The sequence below is a fragment of the Cetorhinus maximus genome, chromosome 8, assembly GCF_964194155.1.
Source record: "Cetorhinus maximus chromosome 8, sCetMax3.hap1.1, whole genome shotgun sequence".
Classification (NCBI taxonomy): domain Eukaryota; kingdom Metazoa; phylum Chordata; class Chondrichthyes; order Lamniformes; family Cetorhinidae; genus Cetorhinus; species Cetorhinus maximus.
Window position 1 is genome coordinate 74,018,744 of NC_135886.1, and position 22,907 is coordinate 74,041,650.

Sequence of the window (22,907 nt, forward strand, 5' to 3'; positions counted from 1 at the left end):
GCCACAATCAGATCCCATTGAATGGCGGAGCAGGCTTGATCGGCCAAATGGCCTACTCCAGCTCCTTTTTTTTTAATGACAGTTAAATTGGGTGGGGAAGGAGAAGAATGAGTGATGGGGAAAGGGAGCATAAATGAGTGAGGCACAGAGGTAGAAACATAACAAAAAGAACAGCAACACAAAGGTGGGTACGATAAAGACTATCTCCTTCAATTTATTGGGGGAAGATCCATGAGTTCTTCTTAAAACTGTTTCAGAATCAGAATTTTTTTCTCCTTATTCTTTCACGTTACCATACAAACTTTTTTTTCCACCTGGATTCCTTCTATTGGAAGGTACAAGACTATAACACAGACACTTCTACAATCATTGATAATTCTGTTCTGGGAGCTGCTTGAAAGAGTCTGGAGCCAAATAAGGCAAGCAGGATAAAGTTAGTGTTTGCTCTTCTTTTCCTTTACTATCAAAAATCTCTCCAATTGAACCAAGTACAGTTGAATAATAGGCAGCATGGACTCAGTATTTTAGTTGCTCTTCATTTACCACCAGAATCGAGCTCAGAATGTACTGATGACATTCATTTGAAGGAAGATTCTCTGGGTATGGCAGAAATATTAAATGAGCACTTAGCATCAGTTTTCACTCTCGAAGATGATGCCTGACAGTTCAAATTTAATGAAATTAACAAAATAAGTAATAAACATAGGTGAACATATGAATTATGAACTTGAAAACAGACAGAATAGCTGGGCTGGATGATATGCACCAGAAGGTTCTCAGGGAGATGAAACACTTGCTGTGAGACCTTGCCTACATTTCTAAAAGTTTACTGCACTCTGGGATAGTCCCTGCAAACTGGAAGAAGGCTAATGCAGTCTCCATCCTTAAAAAAGAGGGGACAAGACAGGCAGAGGTAACTCTAGGCCCATTAGTTTGACATCAGTAACAGGAAAGATGCTCGAGTGAATCATTAGGGTTGCAATATATGATTATTTTGAGAGAGTGAAACATATAAAGGGACACTAACATAGCTTCAAAGAAAAGTGATGCCTTCCAAATTTGATTATATTTTTTGAAGAAACGACCATGATGGATGAGGGAAGCCCCGATTACAAAAAAGCTTTTAATAAGGTATCAGACAAAAGGCTTCTCTCCAAGATCAAAGCTACTGGCACCAGTGGAAATTTTTAAAGTTGGATTGCGAGCAGGCTGGACAGATGCTGGCAGAAAATAATTACTACAGATGGGTTTGGATCTGTTTAGAGAGACTGATGTTTCGGATGGTTGCTCCTATTTGTTAAATAAGTTAGGGAGGACTAAGGTCACAATTTTTAACTGTACAAGGCCAGATCTCTGTTAGATGTCAGGAAGTGGTTCTTTTCCTAGAGAAGAGAGGACTTCTAGAACAGGCTGTAAACACGTGCTATAGATGCCGATTTCCTGAATTCCTTCAAGCAAGAGTTGGTGGAGGCGGAGACTAACTCTTATAAAAGTTGGGAAAATGAGGCGCTATCAGGGCCAGAGTGATCTCCTGAACTAGCTGTGATTAGCTGGTGGGGAGGTTGCAGAGGAGAGTAACTTTCCAGATTTCCTCCATATCCCCCATCCAGCCACAATTGGCCTGGGGTTTTAACCTGATTTTTAGCCTCTCCTTGGAAATCACATGGTTTTCACATGGGGTTGGGAATACATATACTGATGCACAAGATATCATAATTGGTTCATCCAGCTTGCCCCACACAGAATGTCCTTTCCTGTATATAATTGTTCCTACACGCAAATAAAAATCAGTAGTATATATAGCCCAGGATAGCTGAGGTGAGGAAGGACAGTCTGCATATTTTGCCATTTCTCCAACTCTGTTGAACAGACAGCATTATGGGATGAGGTAGTCCATGTTTTGGTTTTGCATGCTTATATTATACTATATTGTCTTATAGTCCAAAAGCTGAACTTACAATTCAAGTCAAATATAAAAGAAACAAAGTTTTGCATGTGTTCACATTGAACTTAAGCCACCCTAAATTGCTTCTTGATAATTCTAATTCTGTGTGTGTTGAAGGTTCTGTCTCGCTATTTCAAATTGGATTCAGCATCCCTTTTTAAATTTAGCCCATCACCTCTTCGATGTTTCAACCTGGGCTCATCAACTTTATTCCAGCTCCAACCACTATTGTGATTATTAGGTGAAATGTGTTGAACAACAGCATTGAAAAGGGTATGAGAGAAGACGAGGTAACTTGAAGTAGAGATTAGTAAACATCAAGATTAGAGGAAGAGAGCAATATGCAATTCAGGAGAATTGATTTGGATTAACAGATTGTAGCACCACAGATTTGACCAATTTTGTTTTGGGTGCAGTTGACATTAGTGGTAGGAAAGTTTTTTTAATGTACAGTAGAAAGGTAGCACAAGAGAGAGAGAGAGAGACACATACACACAAACAATATATACCCCAATATCCAACAGTGAGCTGACAGGCTTGTGGTCGCTGGTTCGAAGCTCCATGTGACTTCGATAACTTTTCTGGTGTACACTTTCACCTCTCCAGAGTACACGATCACACCATGCTGGGACACGGCACTTGCCGCTGCCAAGGAGAAACAGTCAGCATGATACAGCGGTACAATGGCCTTGGGATACAATATATAGTATAATAAACAGGAAATACTTGCAGTATGCTAACTATCAAAACCCACAGAAAGTGTGCATCTTTTTGAGACACAGACCTAATTCATGGTTTACATGACTTGCCAGTATTTAACAGAGATTTAACGTTTCCTTGATTTTGTGGGCTAGGTCAGTGGAAGGTCGGGGTGGGGTGGATGGCGGTGGAGGTGTTTGATATAGAGAAAGGCAGGGAGTTGGGAGGTTAGAGAAGAGGAATAAATAGAGTGTCCATTTTTCTGCGATGCCCAGCAAGCATACCCCAATTAAAGGAAGTTGTAATAGCCTTCTAGCTGGCATTCTCAGCCAAGGGAGTTAGACAATTTTTCTTATACTCCAGGAGGGGAGCCATCACTACTTTTTTTAAAATATAGAGCAGCAACAAAGATTTACCCAAAATGAGTTATGTAGGAACACAACTTACAGTTTAAAAAAAAAAATCTCCTTAATAACGCTTTCTCAAAAAGTACAAATTCTTCATACAAAATATTTATTTGATTAAGTTTTGTACTTTTGGTGAAAAACTATTATTGATGTCCTTGGCACCCAATGTCAACATTGGATAGTTAAAAGCAATGCGTTGGTAAAGTTTAGCATACATTGCCTCAACTTCTAAGAGAAGTTACACCCTTATGAGAACTTTTTTTTCCACCTTTGACTTTATTCCCTCTCAAAGATGATAAATTACTGCCAATTAATAGTTGATTTTCCCAGTACATTTTAAGGAGCTAGGTCAAAACTGCACATCTATTAAATTTTCATTAATAAAACATAATGTGCTGGAAATACCCAGCAAATTTGATGGCATCTGTGGAGTTAACAGGCAGAATTTTACATTTGGCGTGCAGGGGCGGGCCTGACACACTGGAATGTAAAATGACGCGCAATCACGTTGGGCGTGCGTCCTGACGTCATCACGCTGTCTCGCAATATTTCGATCGGCAGATGCGCAGCCAACTCCGGCACATGCCTGCCGATAATTGAAAGGCCTATTAAGGCCATTAAACATGCTAATTAGCTCCAAATTTACGCTGCCTGTCCAATCTAACAGTTTGCGGGCAGACAAAAAGGCCAAGCGGCTTTTACGTTTTTTAGGGAACGTCATCCATGAGTGAGATGAGGTTTCCTAAAGCTAATACTGATTATATAAAAACTTAATTTTGTAAATGAAAACATGTCCCATCTCATGTGACACAGTCACATGAGGGGACATGTTTCATTAGGTTTTTAATGTTTTTAATAATGTCTTGAAAAAGCGCTTCAATCTCCGAGGCATCTCTGTGCCTCGGGGAGATTGAAGCGCTCTTATGTGCACATGCACAAAAAAGCGCTGGACCCGACTCTCCCTCCTCCCCCCGCCCGCACAGGTACCACTTCTGCTCACGATCCATGCTAGCGGGCCTTAATTGGCTCCACGACTGCCCACGCCGCTCCCGCCAAGCCCGCCCAATGCATGGAAAATCCTGGCCAACATTTTGAATACGACTTCTTCAGAACTGAAGGAAGGTAGAAATGTGATAGATTTTATGACATTGAAAGGGAAGAGGTGAAGGAAGAACAAAAAAAAGATCTGGAATAGGGTAGAGGATGGGAGAGATTAAAGGGCAAAGCATCATGGCACACAAGGCAAAGGGAGTGGTAATGGTTGTAGTAAAGAAACAAAGCATTTGTAGAGTAATGTGAATGGAAAAATAACAGTTTTGTCCGAAAGCAAAAACATGAAAAACAAGATTCAGACCGGCACATGGCAATAAAGCAGTATCAAAATGGGGGACAGAGTTCACGGTCTGAAATTGTTGAACTCAATGTTGAGCCCAGAAGGCTGCAAAGTGCCTAATCAGAAGATGCTGTTCCTTTGAGATTCACTGGAACACTGCAGCAAATGAAGGACAGAAGTGTGAGTGAGAGCGCAAGGTGGCGAATTAAAATGGCATGCAGCCAGAAGTTTGGGGTCATGCTTGCGGACTGAGTGGAGGTATTCTGCAAATTGGTCTCCACAATCCAGAGGACACTGAATTGTGAGCAGTGAATGCAGCATGCTGAATTGAAAAGAAGTACAAGTAAATAGCTGCTTCACCTGGACAGTGCTGGGGCCTTGGACAGTGAGGAGAAAGGAGAATAAAGGTCAGGTGCTACACCTCCTGCTATTGCACGGGAAGGTGCCATGTGAAGTGGACCAGATGTTGGGATCAATAGAGAGCTCCAGGGGGTCATGGAGCAAATGGTCCCTTTGGAATGCTGACAGGGAAGGCGAAGATGGGTATGGTGGTGGCATCATGATACAGATGGCAGAAATGGCAGTGGTTGATCTTTTGAACGTGGAGGCTGGTGGGGCACTTGACTCATTCGACTAAAAATGTTAACTGTTTCTCTCTCCACAGATGCTGCCAGACCTGAGGATTTGCAGCACATTTTGTTTTTATTTTGGATTTTCAGCATCTGTAGTATTTTGCTTTTATCTTAAATTTTCTCCCAATTGATGAAAGCAAAGTGCCAGAGTGCAGAACACCCTCAAGGTTGAAAGGTGGGTGTGAAGAGCGAAGCCAAAATTAATCTAGTAGTAGCAATTAGGTGATACCAAGCTAGGCCTGTAAAATGCAAAAAGGCATTGCAAGAGTTTCTGCTCCCAAAACCAGCACAAAAAAAAGAGAAATTTCAAATGTAAATTATGGCCATTGCATCGAGTTTTTGTGATCTTTTGACTAATTTTTTTTAAAAGTGCAGAAACAGGCTCCATCCACTAAAACTGATCACACATCCAGTCCAAATTTGCGCTTTTTCACTAATTGTGTCTATTAGTGGGCCTTCGAGGAGACTCAAAATTTAGCTTTTATTAAAAGATGCCAGGACACCCAAAAGGCATGTTTTAAAAGCTTTTAACTATTTTTAAAAAATTTAAGAAACTTACTACAGTAGGCTAATACAGTTAGTAAATGGTTCTGTATAGTTTTCTAAATTCATTTTCAGTTATGTAAAATCAGGTTACTCTGCTGGACCAGAAATTGATTAAAATTGTTTATTTTTTGTGATGTAACTCATTTTGAGTTACATTAGTCACACTGCACCAGATTACCACTCTAATTTAAATTTTGCATTAAAAATATTCCTTGGTATATTTATGTTCTAAAATGCTGTCCGATTGTGCTGGTTCACAGAAGATGATTTGTTCGGTGATGAGAATGAATTGGGTGGAAGCTCGAGCAAAACACTTCTTAAAACCGAGACTTGTGTCCAGTTCCCCAACTGTGCCCAAATTGGAAACTGTTGGCCGCAATATTTAACCAATTCCATCATAAAATCTGTGAATGATAACATGCAACTGAAGAAACATCTGTGTGAATGGGTTATTTCTAGATACCACTATTCACAACTTCATAAATAAATCTATCAAGATTATTTACCTTGAGTCCCATCGATCTGATTTGGTGTCATACTTGTAAGTTGGTCTGAAATGAATTTCCCCTTCATTGAAGTCTGCAAAAGCTTTCTTAGTTTTGCGCTGAATATTCAACTGAAAAAGAATAAAAACTGAATAAATTGTCATAGTCAAATATTAGACATATTTTAATCAAATAATGCTCCTAGTTTATCTAAAAAATGTGAAAAATGCAAATGACAGCCTCCTGTAATACAGACAAACTGAAGGATGTTGAAATCAAGCTGCCACTGAATTATATGTGAAGACAAAATACAAACCTACACTAACATTTCTCCGAACTGCAAAGTAGTAAAGTTTATATTGCTAGCAGGACATACTTCTCCCCTTAAATACCTAAAAACATTTACCAGTTCTTGAAGCAAAAATCACAATTTCCAAAAATAAAGAATTAGTCAATAATACAACGGAATAAAAAACATTGTGCTTTTGTAAAGAGCTCCCTCTCCAGAAAATGTTCACAGCATACTGGCAATCTTAGTGCTCCCCACCACCTCCTCAAAGATTTTCTTCCTTTGTCTTATTCTTCAATTTGACCTAAAACAGACCAGCTCATAAGGTTCTCAAAGCTAACACTTATAAAATAAATATTACTTGAAGAAATGCTGAATTAAAAAAAAATCCTGGCAGTAAGAGATATTCAGTGTCACGCTGTTGAATATGAAAAATATCTGGTAAACTACTTGGAACATAAACAAATGCTCCCCATGCTGATCATACTCAAAAATCAGAAACTTTGCATTTAGCTGCTCTTCTTTCAGCATTCTGCATATACTCCAAATGTTCCCATTAATAGAGTTTAAATATAGAAACAGGCTGCAGGTATAATTGCCAAACCTGGATATTTTAATAATTGGTCACAAAACTTAATATTTGGTATTCTCAAGTATAATAACATAAACAAGTTAGCAGTACCAAACAAAACTGTTCCATTTTAAAATACTTTACTTATAATTGCAGTTCAACAACTAAACTGAAATTATTAGTGGCACTATTTTTACAACTCTAAGTAATTCGGCAAAGATGGTATAAAATTTAACTTTCCCTACCTGGTCGTATTCCAAAAGTTTCTTCAAATCTTGCTTCTCTATCAATGCCTTCACTTCACTGGCATCCAGGAGGCAGAGTCTGTAATTTAGATCCCCAAGCCAAATAACAACGCTGAGACAAGAATATGAATAATACGAGAAAGGTCAGAAAATGCTGCAACTGATCTGGAAAGATGTGAAAACGACATTACATGTAAATATTTGCCATACTGCTCAAGGTAGTTTTATGATCCCCATTCACAAAGGAGTACTGTGTTCAAATAGGAATTTGCACTGTTGTGAATATATGAGAAATCGTTCACAGCACAACTTTTCCAGATAAATAGTAAGTGAAATCTGCCTTTTAACTCTACCCATGAAAGTCCTGGATTACTTGGTTTGTAGTTGCAGTTCACATCAGCCGCACTATCCATTCTGCATTTCAACTAATTGTGCTTTATTTAAAATGTTTGGGCTTATTTTATATTTTTCTTGCATCAAGTACCCAGATGGCCAAGGACCAGTTAATCCGCTTTCAACAGACCTGTACTACCAGATGTTAGGAAATGGCCAAAAATACTGTGCATTGCTTTACAACAGAAATGATGTGTTTATTAGGTCTATCTATAGATTTATATTTTTTGATTATATATTACTTGCAAAAAATCTGCATTGTATTTTCCACTGATTGAAAAGGATCTGAAGAACACATGGCTAAGCTGTACAATTTACAATGCACAGCCAAATAGCAAATGCTCAATGTTCACTTGTTCGCAAAGTTTCTTATATACTTCCAAGTAAATTCATAAGTGCAAGCTTACTTATGGAAGTCGACTTGTTGCATTAAGCACAAATAAAACCTATACTGGAAAATGTTAAAATTGCAACACAGTGCTGCTTTTTTCTTTAAGTGCCTGCCCAATTGTCCAGTCTGAAATTAAGACTGGGGGACTGGATGCTTCAGTACCTTTCACTTCTGCAGTCTGGGTTCAAATTTAAAGGGACAAAAATTTGCATTATCTTCATAAGAGTCTAAATAAATTAGTTTAGACAGTCTCATTTCAGTTTCAAAGAGCTTGCATGGACCTACAGCAGAAAACACTATTAATTAGCAACCAAAATCAGAGAAACTGGTGCAAAAAATGTTAGTGAGGTAATAAGGCACGTTTTTCTGAGACTGTGAGGCTGTGACACACATTGTTGGGCAAAAGAAAGGGAGAATTATACTGCACTTGAACATGTTATTCGTGACCCTGGAGAAACTGGGTGCTTGAATTGAAATGGTACCTTATGACCCAGTGCAAATATTCCTCATCCTGGTGAGCACAAAATTTACACACATACATTCATTCAGAATAAAGGTTGTGTTTCCATCAATACACAGGCAGAAAATCAACTCTTCAATACTTAGTCCCCCTTCCTCAAGCCTTTTTCCATACTCACTCATGTTTACTAATGCTTATAGAAGGTTGGTTCTGCTGAGATACTTGGAAAATCATGCGAGCGCAGATATCTTTGTAATCCTGATTTCGTCTCTCGAAGTCCTCCACATGAGCAGCTAGGTGGGAGTTCACTATGCAGAAACTTGTGTTGTGAAAGACAAACCGTACTGCCACTCCACCTTTATTACCCTGAGAATGGGGACACCCACATGTTAATTAGTCTTTTGCAATTCTGGCCCAATTTGGCAGAAACTTGCACATTTTATAGAGAAGGCAGACCTTGTGATATATTTTAATATAGGGACAATGACTTAATTCATTTTCATAGCCATGAAACACAAAAATAATTATAAACATGTCGAGCATATCCTAATGGGAGATTGGCAGTGCATCATGCAAATGCTAGATCAACCTGAATTGATGTAATGTGGTGTGGCAAGCCAAACTTAGGCACCATTCTTTCCTAGGCCTAGGCTTGGCAATAAACCCCAGATGGTGCCTTGACGAGCAGTTAAGGTGAAGTTTAAGGATTCACTAGGCAACTTTGGATTAATAGTTTATTAATCCCAGTATTCCAATAATATTAAACACATACCTTAGAATGTGAAAACCCAGGAGATTTTATAATTAAAGGCTTTGAAATCATGGCCCAGATCTTCTGTTCAGGATCAGAAACCTTATTTCTGACCCTAATCAGACAAAAAGATACTTACCTTTCTCTGATTTTTCTGAGCAATTTTTTGATGGAGGATCCTTCACATCCGACTGTGTGTTGCAAACCTCGGAGAGAGTAGTACAGAGAATTGGGGCAGAAGCCACATCCCCTTTTTATGGCACTAGCTGCCGTATTCTAGTAAGTGAAGAGCTTAAATGTCCCAAAGCTTCTTTGAAAAGCTACAGAAAGGTAAGTAGGTAGGGTGGGAAGGGTAAGTGGCTAAGGGAGTAGGATGGGTAAGGGGGTAGGGGGCAGGGTGGCAGGTAGGCTAGAGGCGAACCAGGTTGGATCGGAGGCTTGTCAGGGTCATGGGAAGTCGAGTGGTGGAGGCTAGTCAGGTCGGGTCTGGGGATAGTCAGGTTGGGTTGGGGGTCGAGGTGGTGTCGGCGTTAGTGTGACTGACTTGGGGAGTCAGTTCTATACTTACCCAGGAGTTAGGCTAGGTTTTCTTCTGTGCAAAATTTCCTGGGTAACTAGCCAGGTAAATAAGTTGAACCATCCAAAGTCTCCATGTCTCACTTAGAGTTGCAGGCTTCTTTGGAGGGTCCCGGGGAGCAGGGAAATTGCTCATCAGAAGTTCAAACTTTCTGGGTAGTTCCCTTGGAGTCCTTGCTTTGGGACTTGTGAGATGTCCCATACCGCATCTTCCGGGGTACATCCAGTCTCCAACAATCCGGGGGCTGGAAGATCTGGACCCATAATGTGAATTGTTTTGTGTCACATTTTAATACAAAAGACCTTTATGTGGAAAGCGGTAAGTACTTCCAGCAAACATTAAAAATAAAAAAAATTGCTGGAAATGTATAGGTTATTGAGTATCTGGAAACAGAATAGATAGGTTATTGACAGTTCATGTGCATATCTTTCAATGATATCATTAACTTTCTTCTTACCATCTTTCCCATGATTCCTGTCCCTACTGTCTCTGCTTCCACATCTCTTATGTGCTTTTCATGTTCCTTTTTGACAAACACGATCATCATCATTCCAACTAAACGAATGAGTTTCATCTAATGTGGTAAATAAAGGGGAAAAAACATCCAGGTACAATTTGCATTCTTGAGCAACCTACACAAAAGGTGTAACAGTAGGTCTTGCAGTAATATTTTTGTAAGGAGGATTTGGAGGATGATAAGCCATGTCTTTTTTTTTAAAACTTTCATTCTTTTCTTAGGTCCACCATTGTCATACAATTCCCCAACTGTGAGAACAGGCAAGTGATCTGCAGTTAGGCCTCTGCCAGCTAGTGGTGCCTGTGTGGAAAGCTGAGGGAAACTGTTTCTTTAATTTTACCTCTCTCCATTCAGTATATTTTTGATGCAGACAGGGCCTTTGCTTAATGTCTCATCTGACAGATTAATTTAACACTCCCCCCATATGACATTGAAGCTATTCTGCTCAGCTGAACATACTTCGTGTGAAAGATTATTTTCTCTGTTTCAGCTTTTTGTGGATTCTTATTTTCAGACAGTCTTCTTCAGTTGGAAATATTTAACTGGCTGTGACTTACCCCCACGATACCCACCAGTGTTACAATATAACCAATTCATTCTGGCATACCAAGAAATACGCTCGTAAAAAAGATTCTTATCCAATAAGAGTGCCTGAAGGTAAAATTACACTGACAATTATAAAATGCATCAAAGATACCTCCTCTGATTTAGAAATTCAACTTGAACCCAAGCTGTTCAAAAATATTTAATTTGCAGCAAAGGGTTTTAGGATTTAGAGTAATGTAGTAATATTTACTCTTTTGCGCTGTTTTCAATTGTTCTTCCCTCTTACAGTACAGTTTGCAGAATGGCATTACCCCACCCCACCGCCCCTCAGCCTATGCAAAAATTGAAACCTTTTTTGGAAAGGCTCCTTATTGTAAAATGAGTAGAAACACGAGACTAGTACTAGTTTCTTGGTAGAAATTTATTTTGCTGAAATTTTAAAACATTAAATATAAGCTTCACTACTGATTGAAAGTCAAGGCTTTATGGCTGCCTAGAACTTTGTGATTGGACTGCAGAAATTGCAAGCCATTTTCCTTTCCTTCAAAATAAACAGTTTCTGTTTGAAGCTTTGTAGATAACTAATCAGTGACTTACCTTTGAATCTCTTCAACTATTTAGGCACTTAACTAATTTTCCACAATTTGATGGCACTATAACTTACTTTGTAATATTTGGATTTGTGATGCAAACTTCTTTCTGCAGCATTCAGCCATTCTTGCTCCTTGTAAGAATCAAAGTAAAAGAAGGCTTCGGTACTCAGATCCAACTCCTGAAAACTTAAAAACAAGTAAAAGAACCACTAATTGAAATCAACGCCCCAAGCAAAATCCTTCAAAAAGAAAAATAATTCCTGCAAGATAATGTATCTTATTTTTCAAAAGATTCTCATTAGATTTAATACAAAGAATTGTAGTAAATAAATCATAAATTGGTACATTACTTGACCTCATCTTCACCCTTGCCAATCTACGTTCATCCATGATAGCATTGGTAGGAGTGACCACTGCACATTCTCTGTGGAGACGAAGTCCTGTCTTCACATTAAGAATTCCATTCAACATGTTGTGTGGCACCACCAATGTGCTAAATGGGATAGATTTAGAACAGATCTAGCATGCCAAAACTGGGCATCCAAGAGGTGCTGTGGGCCATCAGTAGCAGCAAAATTGTTTTCAACCACAATTTGTAACCTCATGGCCTGGCATATCCCTCATTCTACCATTACCATCAAGCCAGGAATCAACCCTAGTTCAATGAAGAGTACAGGAGAGCTTGCCAGCAGCAGTACCAGGAATATTTAAAAACGAGGTATCAATTTAGTGAAGCTACAATAAAGGACTACTTGAATGTCAAACAGCAAAAGCAGCATGCAATAAACAGAGCTAAGCAATCTCACAGCCAATGGGTCAGATTAAAGCTTTTCATTCCTGCTACATCCAATCGTGAATAGTGGAGTCAATTAAACAACCAACCTGAGGAGGCGGCTCCACAAATATCCCCAATCTAAATGAGCGGGGGCACCCAGCACATCAGTGCAAAAGACAAGGCTAAAGCATTTGCAATTATCTTCAGCCAGAAGCGTTGAGTGGATGATCCATCTCGGCCACCTCTGGAATTCCCAGCATCTCAGATGCCAGACTTCGGCCAATTTGATTCGCTCCACATGATATGAAGAAACGGTTGAAGGCACTGGATACTGCAAAGGCTATGGGCCATGACAACATTCTGGGAGTAGTACTGAAGATTTGTGCTCCAGAACTAGCCACACCCAGAGACAAGCTGTTCTAATGTAGCTACAATAAAGGCATCTACCAGACAATGTGGAAAATTGCCCGGGTATGTCCTGTCCACAAAAATTAGCACAAATCCAAATACTGCCCTATCAGTCTACTCTTGATCATGAGCAACATGCTGGCAAGCATAATCTAAAGTGCTGTCAGGTGGCACCTACACAGCAACGACCTGCTCACTGCACATCAGTTTGGGTTCCGCCAAGACCATTCAGCTCCTGATCTCAATTCAGCCTTCGTCCAAACATGGACAAAAGAACTGAACTCCAGACGTGAGGCGAGAGTTACTGCCCTTGACATCAAGGCAGCATTTGACTGAATTGACACCAAGGAGCCCAAGAAAACTGAAGTCAATGGGAATCGGGGGAAAACTGACCACTGGTTGGAGTTATACCTAGCATTAAGGAAAATGGTTGTAGTTGTTGGGGGTCAATCATTTCAGTCCAAGGACATTACCCTGAGGAATTTCTGCAGCAATGTCTTAGGCCCAACCATCTTCAGTTGCTTCATCAATGACTGCTCCTCCACAAAGATCAGAAGTAGGGATTTTGCACAATGTTTAGTACCATTTGCGACTCCTCAGATATCAAAGCAGTCCATATCCATATGCAGCAAGACCTGAAGAACATTCAGGCTTGGTTGAAAATGGAATACTCTCCAATTGCCTGGATGAGTGCAGCTCTAACAACATTCAAGAGCTTCGACACTATCCAGAACAAAGCAGTTTGATTGGCACTCCATCCACCAACTTAAACATTCACTCACTCCACCACTGACATGCAATGGCAGGAGTATGTATCATATATGAGGTGTACTGCATCAACTCTCCAAGGCTCCATCAACAGTACCTTTCAAACACGTGACCTCTACCACCTGGAAGGACAAGGGCAGCAGATGTATGGGAACACCACCACCTGGAAGTTCCCCTCCAAGCCCCATACCATCCTGACTTGGAACTATATTGCTATTCCTTCACTCTTGCTGGGTCAAAATTCTGGAACTCCCTTTCCAACAGCACTATGGGTGCACCTACACCACATGGATTGCAGCAGCTTAAGAAGGAGGCTCACCACTACCTTCTCAAGGGCAATTAGGGATGCACAACAAATGCTGGCCTAGCCAACAACACCTACATTCTGTAAAAGAATTTTAAAAAGCATTTTCTTTATTTATGACAATTTAATGATGTATTTTACCCTAGACAGTACACATCAGGTGGATGATGGTCAGCACGAAGCCAGGGATCCAGACTAGCATCAGGAGATTGTCCGTTCACATTCCAGGTGCCAATGAAAAACCTGGAGACAGAATCATACATGAAATTCTCATCTAGTCCCTTAATGTATGATTTAAGACTGAACTTTCCAAAGGGGAATTCAACATCTGATTTTTTCAAAATTACATCAGTTCTATTCATTGGCTGTAAACATGATAGCAAAATGCACAAGTGTGAAATTGTCTTAGGCACTCCATCTCTTTTATATTAGGCACTTTAAATCAGTCTTGGGCATAGTTGATATGCAGATTCAAAGCACTCAATAATGTTTTAATGTTGCATTTATTGTAACTGTATGCATTAGCTACTGAGGTGGCTTTGGTAAGATAGCACTTCTGGTGCAAGGCCCCTGTGTCAGCTTTATTTACCTCATAGATAAGGGGACTGAGTAGGTATAAAAGTCCACCAAAAAGGCAAATAATGATAATAGTTTTTATGCACAGGAGCAGTGAATATAAAAGCAAGGTAACAATGTTGAATTTGGACAAGGCCTTGGTTAGTTCATATGACTCCCACAGTTACCTCAACTGTACTTCCTCACACCATGCTTCATGTAAGGACTCCATTCCATTCTCCCAGTTTCACTGTCACGGTTGCATCATCACAACAAGTGCAACCTTCCACACCAGTGCTTCAGATATGTCTTCCCTTTTCCTCAACTGAGGATTCCACCCCCATCGTGGTTGACAGGGCCCTCTACCATGTCTGCCATGAGTGCGGCCCATGAAACATTTTGTTGACCATTGCCTGTGCGCAGGGTTGCCAGATTCTGCTGGTTTCCATCCACGTAGTTTTATTCCTACTGGTATTACTAAAGTGATACGCACGCAAAGCAAGCGCATGTGAAATGAGGTGCGTGCTGATTGCACACAACATTGACTGTGAGAGCTGTGCTCCCTCTGCATCCAAAGCGCTGCTATGGTTCAATCGGCACGCTCCACAAATTATTATTCATGGGATCATGGTTAGTGCACATGCACGATTGCAATCTTGCAGCCCACTGAGATGAAGAGGAGCCACTCATGCGGCCCACTCACTAGCCTAGGTTGCCCATCATTGCTTTAAATACTCCTCCCAGGTGAAGCAGTGATTTATATGCAGTTCTTTGAATTTAGTATCCTGTATTCACTGCTCACAATGTGGTCTATACTACAACGGGGAGACCAAATGCAGATTGGGTGACTGCTTTGCGGAACATCTCCATTCAGTCTGCAAATGTGACCCCAAGCTTCCGGTCATTTTAATTCATCAGCAGAGCTCTCAAGCTGACTTCTCTGTTCTCTGCCTCCTATGCTATTCCAATGAAGCTCAACGTAAGCTCATGGAACAGCACTTCATCTTTCAATTATGTGCTTTACAACCTTCCGGACTCAACATTGATTTCTACAATTTCAGACCATAACCTCTGCCCCCATTTTGTTTCTTTTTCTTGGCTGGTTTTGGTTTAAATCTCTTGATTTTCTCCTGCTTTCGCTTATGGGTAGCAGCTTGTTCATCATTCACAACTCCCCTAGACACGTCTTTTGTTTCTTTACATGTCCCATTATCACTCCCTTTGGCCTTGCACCACCAAACCTTTTGTTATTTAATCTACTTCATCTTTCGCTCTATCAGATCTTCCTTTTCGTTCATTTTTCCATCCTTCCCCATCACTTGCTTAAAGTATATTACATTTCCAACTTTTGCTTGCTCTGATGAAAGGTTATCAACCTGAAATGCTAAGTTTGTTTCGCTCTCCACAGATGTTGCTCGAGCTGCAAAGTATTTCCAGCATTTTCTCTTATTTCAGATTTTCAGCATCCACAGTATCTTAGTTTTGTATTGGTTAGCTCGTGGTTGGAGCACTGTATGCTGAGCATCCATTATGGGAAATGGTTCAGAAAAGATTTATTAGAATGATACCAGTAATGAGAGAATACAGTTGGTTAAAATGTGGAATTTTGTCACAAACTTTTTTTATATCAGAAATCTAAAAATTCTTTTAAAACCAGATAGTTGCTTGATAAAGGAACAATAAAAATTGTTAACTGGCCTAAAAGTCTTTCCATTACTTCACACTATTCTCCAAGGGAGAAATGTGAAAATATGAAACCAATAATGGCTTAATCGACAGGAAAATGGCATCAAAGAGATGGATGAAAATCATCTAGATCCACAAGTCCTTCCGAGTAGCTTGTCTGGATGAAGATACTCATTCAAATACATATCAGACAACAGGAGCTTCAGACTTGATCATGATTTCTCGCTTCTCAAGATAATAAACAAGGGACTTGCATCGTGTGCTTTTAAGTCCTCGAGATAAAATAAGCCTCGAACGAGGAGACAAAAGTATACTCTCTACAACAAATGTTAGAAAGACTAAATGAAATGAGCCATCATTCCTGAATCCTTGCCCTAACATGGGCTCAGAATCTCATACAATGAAATGGAAGAACATACTGACCTGAAGTTCTGAATGTTGACAAATTCTTTCTCACGGCGTGTAAGGTAGTGCTTAATCAGACCTTCTCTGGCCCCAGATTGATTACTTGGCTCAAACAACTTCCGCATTGTGTTGGATACTCTTGGCTGCCCATTCCGTGACCCATCCTTTTCAATAGATGGTCTATAACCAAACACGTAAAGAAAATTAAGTTACTATGTGCTGCTTTAAAATGTGCATGAAAAGAAATCAGAAAGAAAGGAATAGAAAATACAATAAGAGCTTGCTCTGTGAGTAACAGCTAGTATGAACCTATATTCTACAAGTCAATGGCAAAGACAAGAATGAAACACCAATTTATATTGTCACTCCACTTAAAATTTTAAATCAGAGCCGTAAAGGATCAACTTTCTCAGTGGTGGGTATTTTCAGTTTTTACCTATACATGAGAAAACATTTGGTTGGGATTAGGTTCAGAGCACCATGCTTTAAAATTAAAATGCATGAATTGAAGCAATCCATGAAGACAGCTAACTGCTTTTAAGAGTGACTTAATTGGCACTGCCCAGTCAAAAAATGATTCAGAACACAAGTTGGTGAAGCCTTAAAAAACAAAGTAATCCCAGGTTTGACCACCATTCTTCAGATGACAGAGAGATGTGTTACAATTTGCCATGGTGTCTTGTTATAGGGAGCAGAAAAACTGGCTAGGATTTCTAATCCTTGTTATTTGATAACCCTCCCTGGAAAGTGTACATACACTTCGGGTTCTGTTATATCCTTACAGCTGCCATATTCCTAGTCAAAGCTCACACACTGCCCACTAAGGCTGTCAGTGGTAGTGGAACAAGGAGTGAACAGTTTCAGAAGAAATGAATCAAAGATTGATAGATTTCTAGATATTTAAGATATCAAGGAATATGGGGAAAATGGTGTTGAGGTAGAAGGTCAGCCATGATTGAGCTGAATGGCGGAGCAGGCTCAAGGGGCCAAAACGCCTACTTCTGTTCCTATTTCCAATGTTCCTATTGAGGAGGAATGGAGAAAATCCTGTTCGATTTTTCTACTCCTTAAAGCATGAAAGATTCATTCTTGACCCTGAACGCATTTTCTCATGATGTGCAGGGTCATTGAAGATTCAGTGATCAGAAGTTTCAAATCCTGGCTTATACACCTACCTCACACTTATCTATGGAAGTTGAAGTGAATTTTAGGAGCCCAAATGTGGTCCTAGATAATGCAGCACAGTGGTGCAAGATAGTTAGATTTGTTACTCACTCTATACGAGAGGGCACTACCACAGATGTAAAACTGCTTCCAGTTTGATTCTGTTGATTCTTCTTTTCCAGATTTAAAATATCAGTGAAATCATCATCAAACCTATACTCTAACAGAAAAGAAAACTGCGAGGTAACCAACTTGAAAGATTTTCTTAAACTACATAAATCCCTCCAGAATTGCAAGAACCTGACAGATTTAACTATCAAACACAATGGCCTCAAAGCAGTGTGAGTCAGGAAACCTGGAATGGCAGAGGTGCTGTCAAATTCAAGACCTCATTAGCGTTCTTTTTTGCTCCATTTCCACAACTGGCAGCTGGGCAGATTGAGGCGCTGTTCAGCTACAGGTCTGGAAAGCCAGCAGAAGAAGCCTGCAATTGGTGTCCCAAACTATCAGTGGCAATGGGGACAGAGCAGAACTCAAGAGAACGAAAACAAGAGATGGTAGGCTTGAGTGGGGGAATCTGAGGATTCTGCAGGTGGGGTGTACCAATCACAGGGTTGTTGATTTAATCCCACCCGCAGTGTTAGGGAGGGGAGGTTAAAAGATCCCCAATATAACAGAGGAAATGTGCCACAAATGCTCTTTCACAGTAATTCTAAATACCATGCTATTTATGCTAGCAGATTCATTACAATTTGGGTTGCAGCCTCCAACCTGCCTTCAAATCTTTCTAGGAAAGCTGCAATGCTGGCATATGTAGACGGTGCCATGGAATGGAAAAGACAAATCTCTTCTTACAACCACTTCACACAGCACCACTTTCACTTCATCTGTCAAAACTGTGGTTGGAGGGGTGGGGATAAATGAGGTGCTGGGCTGCATAATCCCTTGCCTGCAGACTCAAGAGTGGGCTTTTGAGTTTCCTTTAATTTAACTTTTGTCTATAACTTCTGAACCCTCTTCACCTTGGGAATGCCAGCCTTGGTTCAGTTGGTAGAATGAATCAGAAGGTTATGGGTTGAATTCCCACTCCAAGTCTTGAGCGCAAACATCAAGGCTGATACTCCAGTGTAGTACTGAGGGACTGCTGCACTGCCAAATATGCTGTCTTTCAAATTAGTGTTAATTCGAGGTGCGGTCTGCCTTGTTGGGTGGATGTGAAAGACTCCATGGTGCTATTTTGAAGAAGAGCAGGCGATTTATTTCCTCCCGTGTCCGGGCCAACACTTATCCCTCAATTAACATCACACAAACAGATTATTAGGTCATTATCACATTGTTGTTTGTGGAACCTTGCTGGCTTTCCTACATTATAACATTGACTACACTTCAAAGTACATAATTGACTGTAAAGCACGTTGGAGTCATGAAAGACAGATTAATGCAAGTCTTTCTTTCACAAATATTAGCAGAACTTGTTAAGTGATTAGGGACTTTCTCTTGACTATATACATCCCTTAAAATTTCACCTAAACACATTTTTCTGCTCTTGCCACAAGAGCAAACAGGGTATTTCAATTTGAATCTGTCTAAAGCCCATTTCCAACCATATGGATCTAAACTCAAACATTTAGCCATAACATTTTATATGGTTCAGGATAGTGACTTTTTTTCAAACTGTTCAAGAAGAGGCATGAGTCCTTGAAAGTGTGATAACAAGCTCAATCAGATCACTGCATTAATAATATTGTGACAGTCAAACACTTGTACTTAGCTAAATAAAAGCCAATTGTTTTAAGAATTCTATCTCCTTGTAAAATATATATTTTTAAAACTACGAGACAAAGAAGCATAAATGTGATGATTTCTGTAATAGTGTTTTATACACTCAACACTTTCTAAATCTTGAAGGAGATTAAAGTAATTCATACTCTATTCACTTGCATATTTTGTATACTATTTACGAAGCTTCATGATACGTCAGCAAAAAGTTGGAAATGTGATGGGTTGATTCAATATGACTGACTTGATGCATTTCCTTCTGTGAGGAAGTTAAGTCAAAATATTCTGTGACAAATTGCAATAAATTCAAGCCAGCACAGTTCACTGAGGCAGGCCATGACCTGTAACCTGACTAGAACTGTTCAAGGGTGTAGCAATTTGCCACCAGTGAAGGCAATGTGAGATATATATATATTCTGCGGGAATATATTTTGGGACACAATGTAAAAGCTCACCAAATCAGTGTGATGGATAGGTATGGGCCAAGATGGGAAACACTGGGCAATATTATAGCTCACTCAAAACTCATTTGCCTATAAAGTTAAAATTTAGATTAAATGGGCCTGATTTTAAAGTACCAAATTTCTAACATTCACATAAAATTCTGTATTAATTTTGTTAGAACATTAAATGATTCTCTTTTTTCAACTCTTTTCTTTTCCAACTTTTGTTCTGACCTTATTGGGTCAGTTAATGCCAAGATTTCTTGCTCCATTTCTCAGCTACTGAGAGATTTTACAACTGTTCTGAGTAAATAAGTTCAGGCCCCAGACTGTGTTGTGCCCAACTTTTGTCGTTTAATTCTCAAGGCATTTGTCAAGTAATAGCTTGGACCAATTACCTGAGTTAACTGCTCCACTTGGTTTGCCATGTAATGGGTCTAACACTTGGGGCCAACTTGCTGATTCCATTCCAAATGGATCCTTTATCACTTTCTCAGCCACAATGCTTTTAGTTAAGGCTTGTTGAATGGAAAAAAAGGACAGTCATATAATTTCCACCACCATAAGGAAATGGCAAAAAATTCACATTTGGTTCCCTGTCAAACAACTTAGAAAATCTCCTTGAGTGATTTCTTGAGAAGAGAGCTAGATTTGACTTAAAAATAGACTTTTCTTTAGTTCAATGTGCAGTTGATGAGCTGTGTAATCATCCTGCCTTTATTCATCCAACTAATTTTACAAAGAATACACTCTAAATAGCTTACATGATGGTCTTCTACAGTAATCAATTTTTCAAAGCCTTCATGCTTTCTGAAAAAATATTCATGACTCAACCGTGGAAAAACATGTACCTTAAGAAGATGTAACAGTTTCACAAAACTCAAATTATGTACTTAGAATCAGAATGGTTACAGCGTGGTTACATGTCATGTCCATGCCGGTTCTTAGCAAGAACAAATCAGCTGTTTCCACTCCCCTACCCTTTCCATTTTCGCTTTAGATGCTTGGCCAATTCCCTTCTGAAAGCCACAATTGAATCTGCCCCCACCACACTCTCAGGCAGTGCATTCCAGATCCTTACCACTTGCTGCGTAAAAATGATTTTCCTCATCTCACTATTAGTTGTTTTGCCATCTAGCTTATATCGATGTTCGCTGGTTCTTCTGCTGAAGGGAACAGTTTCTCTCTGTCTCGGCCTCTTTGTTTGGAACACTTCCATCAAGTCTTCTCTCAACCTTCTCCTCTCTAAGGAGAACACCCCAGCTTCTTTAAGCTAGCCATGTAACTGAAGTCCCCCATCCCTGGAATCATTCTTGTAAATATTTTCTGCACCCTCTAGAATTATACAAAATATTCCAGCTGAGGCCAAACTAGTGTTCATCATAATTTCCCTACTTTTGTACTCTATGCCTAGGTTTAGGAAACCAAAGATCCTGTATGCCTTAGTAACTGCTTTCTCAATCTGCCCCTTCACCTTCAACAAATTTGGTCTCTCTGTTCCTGCTTGCCTTTAGAATTTCGCCCTTTTTAAAAATATTGTCTCTCCTCATTCTTCCTACCAAAATGAATCACTTCGCACTTCTCTGCATTAAATTTCTTCTCCCATGTGTCTGCCCATTTAAACAATCGGTCTTTTTATTGACAATATGTCCTTTTGATGCCTATCACTATCCTCATCACTGTTCGCAATGTTTCCATGTTCTGTGTCATCTGAAAATTTTGAAATTGTGCCCTACACACTTAAGTCATTAATATACATGAACAAAAGCCCTGGCCTTGGTACCGATCCTTGGAATCCTTCCACTAATCTGAAAATCAACCATTTACCACTGCTTTGTTTCCTATGTAATGGAGCCAAGATCTCACGTTATATTTTTATGAAATATATATGTATCATCATGGCTACTTCCTAAAATTTTAAAACTGGACAATGACCTTTTAAAATGACTGATGCCATGTCTGGCTGTGACCTTCGAACAATAGGAGCTAATCTAGCAATATCGAAGATATTTGCTTCTCGCTATCTCTGAAGAGATGCGAACGACTCTGTGGACCGAAGAGACCAAATTCAAAGGGAATTATACAAAGGCCATCTACATTTCATAACCCAGGCCTGGCCAAAGGAGACTACTAATCTGCAAAGGCAAAGTGGCCTGCAACTTTCCTTTCAAATTCTTAATGGTTGGAACATTAACCATTTCAGGGACCCAGACAAAGGAATATATACCCTTGTCATGTGACATGACCCCCCTCCCCCACCCCCAACCAAAGGAATCTGTAATATTGCTTGTGGAGCTGCAAAGGTCAGCCTGCCATCTTCCAGCAAGCATCCAGCAAGCGGCAGCTCAGAAAAAGGACTCTGTCCAGTTGAATACCTGGCCCCCATCTACACTGTTGCTACTGGGACTTCTGAACTTCTATTGCCTACAAGACTAATTCATCTCTGCATCCCCATCCCATTGTGCAAATCAACTTTACTGGAAAATAGAATTATCCAGCATCAGGTCAGCCTGCTGGCCTCCGTGAAGGAATTCACCTCTGGACTTTGATTCTGGACTCTGGACACATATGAAACAATAATTCTTTACTCTGTGGTCTTTGCCCTGTAAATCTTTCTTTCTCTATCCCCCTCTATTATTGTGTGAGTGAGGAGGAGGCAATGTTGTGACCCTCCTCTCACCTTTCAGTGCATGCAAATGAACTAACCCTCTGAATTTACCCTATCTTGAGTTTGCTGTGGGATTATTAATAGAAATTGGATCATACCAAAACTGAGGGGTTGGGAAATTGCAACTGCTTATAAAGGGAGAAATCAAAATCAAAACACCTTTCTGCTTACGGATGGTTGGTGAGAGGAGAATTCAGGGATGTTTAAATTAAACCCCCTCCTGTCTGTAACACCTGTCACTCAGCCAAATTTGGTATCCATGTTGCCACTTTCCTCTTTATTCCATGGACTTGAACTTCACTGGCAATCTTATGTGCCACATTATTAAAAGCCATGGAAGTCCATGTCACCACATTATCCTCATCAACCCTTTCTGCTACTCCATCAAAAAAAACTCAATCAAGTTAGTTAGACACAATTTGTCTTAAACAAATCCATGCTGACATCCCTTAATTAATCCACACTTGTCCAACCGACTGCTAATTTTGTCCTGAATTATCATTTCTAAAAGCTTTCCCATGACTAAGGTTAAACTGACTGGCCTGTAGTTGTAAGGTCAATCCTACATCCTT

At 39.8% G+C, this 22,907-nt stretch overlaps 1 protein-coding gene across 3 annotated transcripts in view; it reads right to left on the minus strand.

Annotated features, from left to right (window-relative positions):
- Positions 1-22,907, minus strand: part of ocrl (OCRL inositol polyphosphate-5-phosphatase) — a 117,257-nt gene that overhangs the window by 52,524 nt on the left and 41,826 nt on the right. For all 3 annotated transcript variants that reach the window (XM_078547054.1, XM_078547055.1, XM_078547056.1), the window contains 10 exons: positions 20,066-20,185; positions 17,557-17,665; positions 16,300-16,461; positions 13,777-13,878; positions 11,452-11,566; positions 10,182-10,298; positions 8,575-8,762; positions 7,153-7,264; positions 6,069-6,178; positions 2,455-2,590 (listed from right to left, as the gene is read on the minus strand). In XM_078547054.1, the coding sequence (XP_078403180.1) occupies positions 2,455-2,590; positions 6,069-6,178; positions 7,153-7,264; positions 8,575-8,762; positions 10,182-10,298; positions 11,452-11,566; positions 13,777-13,878; positions 16,300-16,461; positions 17,557-17,665; positions 20,066-20,185 (1,271 nt within the window). The remainder of the gene's footprint in view (positions 1-2,454; positions 2,591-6,068; positions 6,179-7,152; positions 7,265-8,574; positions 8,763-10,181; positions 10,299-11,451; positions 11,567-13,776; positions 13,879-16,299; positions 16,462-17,556; positions 17,666-20,065; positions 20,186-22,907) is intronic.